This window comes from Schistocerca serialis, chromosome 9, assembly GCF_023864345.2.
Source record: "Schistocerca serialis cubense isolate TAMUIC-IGC-003099 chromosome 9, iqSchSeri2.2, whole genome shotgun sequence".
NCBI classification, from domain to species: domain Eukaryota; kingdom Metazoa; phylum Arthropoda; class Insecta; order Orthoptera; family Acrididae; genus Schistocerca; species Schistocerca serialis.
The window spans coordinates 429,985,604-429,994,263 of NC_064646.1; the positions used below are offsets into that span (position 1 = coordinate 429,985,604).

The 8,660-nt window shown below is 40.9% G+C and overlaps 1 protein-coding gene across 1 annotated transcript; it reads right to left on the reverse strand.

The window, feature by feature from the left end:
- Nucleotides 1-204: 204 nt before the first annotated feature.
- Nucleotides 205-2,993, reverse strand: LOC126419677 (fatty acid-binding protein, muscle-like). The gene is made up of 3 exons (XM_050086862.1): nucleotides 2,912-2,993; nucleotides 430-710; nucleotides 205-255 (listed from the first exon to the last, which is right to left on the reverse strand). The coding sequence occupies exons 1-3, from the start codon at nucleotides 2,991-2,993 to the stop codon at nucleotides 205-207; spliced, it is 414 nt and encodes a 137-aa protein (XP_049942819.1).
- Between the last annotated feature and the right edge of the window lie 5,667 nt (nucleotides 2,994-8,660).

An 8,660-nucleotide genomic window follows, 5' to 3' on the forward strand; every position in this document is an offset into this window, starting at 1 on the left:
GCAAGCAAATAGTCAGTTTTATCTTTGTTAGATCCCCATGTAGCTCGTTCTGAGCGACAATAACATAATTCAAACCAATTTCTAATTTAAGATTATATCCAGATGCCAGATCTAGGAAATGAAAGAGAAAACCCAGTCTCACAGGTAAAAATTTTATTTTTAATGTTACAATAATATAAAAATATAAATAAATTATAAAATGTCTTAAACAGCATTGTAGATTCTCTTTGCCGTGACGCTTCCGAAGGTGTAAGTCTGCAACAAGAAATACATCAAGATGTTAGTACAGTCCACAAACACAAACGAAATATTACAATTGGCTGATCAATAGAAAACATCAAATCTGTATTATTACCATCTCAAAATTAACCACTAAATCAAGAGAACTTTTAAACTGGGGTGATATGAGCTTGGTAAAATGTGACGTACCACGACCAGCTGCTGAGGGCTGAAGCTCTTCTCTAGGGTCACGGTCTTGCCATCCTCGCCTTTCTCGACCTTGAGCAGCGTGTGGTCGTCCTTGAGCGAGACGGAGCTCTTCCACTTGTGGCCCAGGATCTCCTCTGCAAACTCCTCTCCCAGGTGGAACGTGACGCTTCTCTTGTGGTCCCCTGTTTGGGTTGTCTCTGTGTACTTGTCGCCATCCACGGTCAATGTCATTCGAGACTTCGTCTTCAGGGCCACCTGCTTGTGGGATGGGTCTGACACACCTGCAAAAAAAGTACACTTAGCATATGGACACAAAATATTGTCCTTCGATTAGGGGAAAGCAACCTACTATCTCCAAGTTACAGTCTTCGACTACACATCTTGACGATACAACGAAATAGAAATAATTTGCCTGTATTTCTTTCTGCACCTCTTTAGCAGAGTGATATCTTAAAACTGCATACCAGAACCAGAAACTAGGTAACTGTTTTCTTGCACACACTTTCTAATCTTATGTGATATATATGTGTGCCTTTTCTTCAACTAAATGTTTGAAACAAACATAAACAACTGAATATTGTAAGAGAAAATGGAATGGTTTTAATCCATATTGATTTATTAGTTCTATGCAGCTCAGTCAGCTAATGAGTAATTTAGCATAGCACTGTTGCCAATAGGAATTGGTCTAACCTACAATTCAGGCAGGATTTGTTTGCTCATGCACAGTGACATGTATCCCAAGTGAAGTAGGAAATAAGTGTGGACTGCTAGGTTCATATTTGCAGTGATACAAGTCATGTGTGTGTGCTGTTGACGACCATGAAACAGAGAATGGAGTGGGTGAAATACAATGACGATCGTAGCCTACTCGTGTCAAAGAGCATCATTTGTATCATTTATATCCATCCACCAAGCGAGTCACTGCCATATCACAGCACCTCATGCGATGATTAATTGTGGGGTTTTTCTGGTCTGTTCAACATAATGGCGTAAAGTCGAGCCATCAGACATCTTATAATCCTCTTTTCCCCCTTTGACAGCTAAATCGGACAATAAAATTTATTTAGGTCTAATGTCTCGAAATGGCGACTCCAAGAGTACTATCGCGAAAACGTGCAGTAGGACAGTGGGCTGTGGGGGGAATCACGTGTAGTAGATTGCTGGGAAGCTTACAGACATTCTTGGGTACACAAGTCTTATCAGTAAACACTAAATATTTGTCAGGTAATATTGCTGAGGACTCTTTCTAGAAATTGAACAGCATCTTTGCACCATGAAAGGTTTGATGAGAATGTAAGCGGCAGTGGGAAACAGTTTACTACTGATATGTTCTTGAACTTTAGGACATGCTCTAATTTTTTTTACCATTACAACTGTATGGTCTGCAGTCTGCATACTATGAGGGAGCGCGAATTCCGCTAATGACACAACTTAGCAATCGCATATACCGTAGCATAGTGAAGCAATCGCATCTACCATAGCATAGTGAAACATACACAGGTACGACACTCAATCAAAATATGTATGATGTGGTTTAGAAGAAGAGTATCAATTCGAAAAATAACACTTATATTGGTGGTTAATGCAATTCATGTCCACAAATTCTAAAAGACATTAACTGTACATAAAATTCAAGAAATTTAAGGTGGTAATAGTAAATGAACAGAAAGGACAGAATGCACAAAAATGCAGGGGTTGGGTCCTAACAACAGCTGTCAGTGGTTGTACTGTACACGGAGTCTACATAGCACAGCAAGTTGCCCACATTATATTACTATTTCCATGTCTATGTGGCCGTGTAGTTTCGTTTCAGGTTCTGAATATACAGAGCCTATGCTACCCTCACAGAACCTTTGATACACTACAAAGTGGAACCGAATTTTTGAACTAAAGATAATCTGTAGATTGTGTTGTTGTAACTAGAACACTAATCTGATTTTACTATATCTAAAGTGTTTGACCTACACCAGATGTACGAATAAGAATTTAGTTTCTCTTGTTATGTGTCGTTGTAATTGTCAATGTTGACGGGGATGTGGACATAACGATGTGTTGTGACCTCCACACGCTATAGAAACACCACAGGGACTCTAAAGCTGTACTTCCTGACAGACATTGGAACCCAAATTCTTCTGAATGCGAGTCTAGTGTCTTAACCAATAGGCCACCTCACAGAGGGATAAACAGAGTTTATTCTACTTTACAACAGCAACAATGCTGTGCCCCAAAGAATAATTAAGTGACTACGTAAACATCAAGAACGGGAAATAAAGAAAGCAAAGATACGAGCATGGAACGTTTTCGTCACTGGAGTATATGAAAAGAGAATTGCATCAGATGTTAGTCGATGATGGGTCTTTTACGATGAACAAGCACAAATGATTCTCTTGTGGAACAATAACTTTTTTCTTTTGACGTTGGAAAGAAGCCAGAAAATTTTCACGTAAAACGACCATAATCCTTTCTGATAGTCAGTACTCACCGTAGACCTCAAACATGGCCTCAATATTCTGCTGGCTATCCAGGTCTAGCTCGTAGGTCTTCCCAGAGAACTGCTTCACCATTTTGCCGGCGGTTCTACGGATGTCAGTTGCGGTTCTGTGACTTCAGCAGTCCTAATGTCCTGTGGTGGAACAGAAGCTCTTTTATATTGATGTAAGCGGCTCCGCGCCTTGTGTAGTCGTAACCGACATAGATAAGCAAACTTCCTGCCGTAAAGTAGTAATTTCCCGTGTGCTATTTTCTGATGATCTGATTCACTCCACTTGATTACAGAGATAATGCTGTTGTGCCATATTAACTTCTTATCATACATCGTAAGTACTTGCTTCCTTGAGTATATCTTTCTGTCTTCCTGTAAGAGAACGCTGTATTGGCGATGCGTGTTAACTCTGTGCATTCGAATTGAAATTCATGTCTTCTGCAAGAAAGGATTCGGTTTTAAAGTAAATCATACTGCCTTGTAGGGAAAGTAATGTATTGATAAAGGAATTAAGTCAAATTAAGACTGGGAATTAGGTTAGTAAATGAGATACTAAAAGCAATATATGAGCTTTGGTAACTGAGCAGGTAACTACCTGATGAGTGCCGAAGAACAAATATGTAAATGCAAACTGGTAATATCATGAGAAACATTTCTGAAACATAGAAATTTAATGTTAATTCCAGACTTCAGAAGCCTTTAGTGGAGGCACGTGTCTAAAGTTAAACTTTGTGTGAAAGTAATACACGAATGATAAGCATTTCAAACAGGAAGAGAGAAGAAGCCTTCGAATACAGTGTCATAGAAGAACGCTGAAGATTAGATTGGTAGATAGAATAACTCAAGTGAGAAGAGATATGTACGGCAGAGCTTCAGAAAAGAAGAAGCCGATTGATGTTGCAGAAATTGAGGCAGTAAGGAACTCTCAATTTCATAGTGAATTGTAGAAAGCATAAATTGTACAGAGAGACCAAGGCTGCACTGTAGTACGCGGGCTGAAATGGGTGTAGGTCGCAATATTTATGCAGAGGGGAAGAGGCTAACATAGGATATACAAGTGTGGGGATCTGCATCCGACCAATTACCACATGTCAACCATGTTCTATAACAGACAGTCCCCTAATGAATCATAAACCTAGCACTGTTCACACTTCAATTTTAGTATTTGGATAATATATTTACATTTGATATGATATTAGTACTTCTTTATAAGTTCAGGCAATTACGTGTGGATATCGTTTGGAGGGAGTAACTTGTATGCACAAGTTCACATCTACAGTTTCACATAATTCAGTCTGCAATTACAGTGAAAGAAAAAAGGACTTCTTTGTCAACTGTTCACCAGGTTACATGTAATAAGAGCCTTCTACTATGCCACGAAACGTCACAGTCCCATAATCTTATTAGGATTTAAGATTTACCCGACCTACTCTCTTATTATGTTTCATTTTGTTTTGTTGGATAGTCTGTATCATTACGGGAAAAGTTCGGTATGGATTTTAGAATGAACATCTTTTAGACAATCGAAATGTGTCAAGCTGTTTCAAGAAATAATGTCTCAGTAAGAATGGTCCACTAAGCATTTTTATTGTTCCTTCTTCGTATTAACTTATATCACATGTTGTAAATATGCATTTCAGAATTTTATGTTGACAAAATTGTCACCGTGTTTGTTGTTATACAGGTAATTTCATAATGTTTATAACATTAAAACTGTTGTGAAAAGGACGCCTCTGATGGCATTATGCGAACATTTAATTAAAGTGAAGAAATACTATAGCCTCAATTAAACTGAAATCACTGCTAATTTTGATGGTCCCCAGGACATTACAAAAGGAGGGATGTGGTTCATAATAGGTTGTATGAGCAGATGAACAGCTGTGCGTGCACTGCAAGTGCTCCCAGGTAGGTGCAAAGTTTGTTAAGAAGCTTTTGTGCTAGGGCGTTTCATTCCTCCACCAACGTCTTTGACAACTGATGGATGGTTGTTGGTGCATGCGAAAATGCTGCAATACGTATCTCTACCGCATACCAGAAGTATCGATATCTTTTAAAGGGTTAGAACTTGCAGGCCAGTCCATTCTTAGTTTAGTCTCTCGCCTATACTTTTCGACGCAGCCGCGCGTTGCCATCAATGAAATTGAAATCAGGATCACAATAACGTTTACCGGTCAGTGCACCATGCTGAAAGATTTGGACATCAGAAAGTCTTGCAACATTTTGTCTCCCCACCCCATAGTACCTGGGCTTCGAAGACGGGGATGTTTGACATTGTTCATGGGTGCATTTCGTGTTCCACACCTCGCGTTACTAGGATATGACGGTTCGTCCAGAATCACTACTCAGACTACATATGCCCTCATATGAGAAGAGGACGTTGGCCCTTTCTCTAGTTGATCCAGTCCTTATGCTCTTGAGACCATCGCAAAGAGTGCCGCCGATGTGTGGGTGTCAACAGAGCACAACGTACTGGTCGTTGGACACAGAGCCCATCCCTAAGCTGCCGTCGTGCGACTGTGAGATTGCATGACTTGCACCTGCTGTTTGATATAGATCCTTTCTTGCCTGCCGGCCGGTGTGGCCGTGCGGTTCCAGTCGCTTCAGTCTGGAACCGCGTGACCGCTACGGTCGCAGGTTCGAATCCTGCCTCGGGCATGGATGTGTCTGTGATGTCCTTAGGTTAGTTAGGATTAATTAGTTCTAAGTTCTAGGCGACTGATGACCTCAGATGTTAAGTCGCATAATGCTCAGAGCCATAGAGCCTTTCTTGCCTGTTGCACAATATAGCGATCATCTCCTATGCAGTTTGCCATTGTCAACCACCTCTTGTCATTTGGGCAGAAATGCCTGCGATTTAAAACGGTCCCCATGCTAGTGAGTTCTGTTGCGAGCAATAAAAAAAAAAAAAGGTTCAAATTGCTCTGAGCACTATGGGACTTAACATCTGAGGTCATCAGTCCCCTAGAACTTAGAACTACTTACACCTAACTAACCTAAGGACATCACACACATCCATGCCCGAGGCAGGATTAAAACCTGCGACCATAGCGGTCGCGCGGTTCCAGACTGAAGCGCCTAGAATCGCTCGGCCACACCGGCCGGCGCTGCGAGGAATACCAAACGCCTGGACTACACGTGTCACACATCATCTTTCTCCCTGTTTCCTGATGATTCTTCCCGTTTTGAATCCTTCCGAATGCTGGCTCTGAGCTGTTGAGTAGTGAAGAACACCGTAACTACTCGCTGAGTGACTGATAGTGTGTTTTCCCATTTCTTCAACTGCGTCGTGTCGTGGAGCTAGCCCCATTTGGTGCTGAAGCCGTGCTTACGTCACGTCATCTGACGTCCAACTTTCTATGCACGACTGTCAGACCTTTGTTCAATCAGTTTCATTCATTTCCACTAGTTAATACGTTACGTTACTTTAAATGCAATATTGTTCTTTTCGTCAAAACCTGCATCTGTGGATCATACAACATTGAAAATACAGTGGAACTGACATTACGACAATCCACTGTGTACTTCAGACACAGGAGCACTTTTTCTAAAATAATTAAGAGAACATCGGCGATACGGTCTATCTGTTATTAAATAGATGAAAGTGCAAACTACGAAACAGAGATTTTTCGTAATTTCAGTCAAAATATGATGAATCAGTGTATGGTCCTCTTCTCCACACGAAGGTGTGCAGCTTTCCTACATCTACGTCTATTTGGATGCTCTTCAAATCACACTGAAGTGCCTGGCAGAGGGTTCATCGAACCACCTTCACAATAGTTCTCTATTATTCCACTCTCGAAGAGCGTGCGGAAAACGAACACCTGTGTCTTTCTGTGCGAGCTCTGATTTCTCTTAGTTTCTTATGATGATCATTTTTTCCTATACAAGTCGGTATCAAAAAAATATTTTCTTATTCGGAGGAGAAAGTTAATGATTAAAATTTCCTAAAAGATCCCCCCGCAACGGGAAGCACCTTTGCTTTTATGGAGTCCACCCCAAATCCTGTTTCATGTCCTAGTAACTCTCCCCCACATTTCTTGGTAATACAAATGTGCTGCTCTTCTATGAACTTTCTCGATGTACTCTGTTCCTTCTATACGGTAAGAAACCCACACCGCGCAGCAGTACTCCAAAAAGAGGACAGACAAATGCAGTGTAGGCAGTCACTTTAGTAGATCTGTTGCATCTTTTAACAATGTTGATCACGTTTATCGAATATTTTTATGCAGTTGTCGGTTTTGTTCAGATGAGTGAAACTTTCGAAATAGCATGTTTTGACGTTGCCTGTTGTTGCAGATAATTTTGACTGATCACAGCACAATCAACACAAAGCTGGAAAGAAATCAAATGACATTTGATAAGGTTGAATTAACCTGCTCTAAAGACCGATCTCAGTCAAATATTCTCTACTATATTTCACACATAAAGTTTCACATCTAATGTAATCTGTTTAAAATTTAAAACTTCAGGAAAATATATAATGTGATGGCCCATATTTTTCATAAATACGTACTACAAAGGCGAATTTTCACAGGTGGCATATTATTTGTTTTATTCCTATTTCCAATCGAGTGACAGAGCATCTCCGGATTTGCTTGCACACTTGCATTATCTTGGGAAAGATAACGTCATGGAGAACTCACAGATAGGCCTTAGCCACTGAACTATGAGGGCATGCTGAAAAGTAATGCCTCAGAAATTTTTCCGTGGAAATTCTAAAAGCATTTTAAATAAAACGAACGTTAGTAACATTGTACATCTTTATTCTAAATACTTGCAGCCCTCTTCCGCTAGAGGGCACCAAATTGTAGTGTGTAACATGGCAATGTGAAACATAACTACCGAGCGAGGTGACGCAGTGGTTAGCACACTGCACTCGCATACAGGAATACTACGGTTCAAACACCGTCCGACCATCCTCATTTAGGTTTTCCGTGATATCTATCATTCGCTTCAGGCATATTCTGGGATGGTTCCTTTCAAAGGACACGGCCGACTTCCTTCCCCATACTTCTCTAATCGGACAGGACTGATAGCCTCGCTGTTTGGTCCCCTCCCCCAAATGAATCATTCAAATGCTACATTATCTATGTCGGTGCGTGAGAAAGAGCTTGCTGTAATCAGCTTTCGAATTCGAAGAGTTCACAGCACATGTAGAAGCCCCTTCTTTTACATGACAATTCCAAAATGGTCCAAATGGCTCTGAGCACTATGGGACTTAACATCTGAGGTTATCAGTCCCCTACAACGTAGAACTACTTAAACTAACATAAGGACATCATACACATCCATTCCCTAGGCACGATTCAAACCTGCGACCGTAGTGGTCGCGCGGTTCCAGACTGAAGCGCCTAGAACCGCTCGGTCACATCGGTCGGCTGACGATTCCAGGCCTTAGACGAGCGCTGTCACATCTGCAAGAGTTCGATGCCTTGAGTTCACTGTCATCGATCATCCTTCATACAGTCCGCACTTGGCCCCATCTTATTATGACCTGTCCCCAAAAGATGAAATACACCTTCGAGGACTTCACTTTCATAGCGATGAAGCGATGTAAGCCGAGGTGAGGTTGTGGCTCCGTCAAATAAATCAAACATTATACAGTGACAGTATGAACTAACTTGTCTCTCGTGTTCGAACGTCAGAGTGACTACGTTGAGAAATAGACATGCAGACACGAAGAATGAAGATGTACAAAATTAATAATGATTTTTTCCTTTTTTAAAAATAAAATGGAGACTGTAAGTTA

Excerpts from the sequence above, each read along its gene's own strand:
- LOC126419677 (XM_050086862.1), bottom strand. The coding sequence starts at position 2,993 with ATGGTGAAGCAGTTCTCTGGGAAGACCTACGAGCTAGACCTGGATAGC. Across the intron at positions 711-2,911 it reads GGCCATGTTTGAGGTCTACG|GTGTGTCAGACCCATCCCAC; the intron begins GTGAGTACTGAC and ends CTTTTTTTGCAG. Across the intron at positions 256-429 it reads GCCCTCAGCAGCTGGTCGTG|ACTTACACCTTCGGAAGCGT; the intron begins GTACGTCACATT and ends TTCTTGTTGCAG.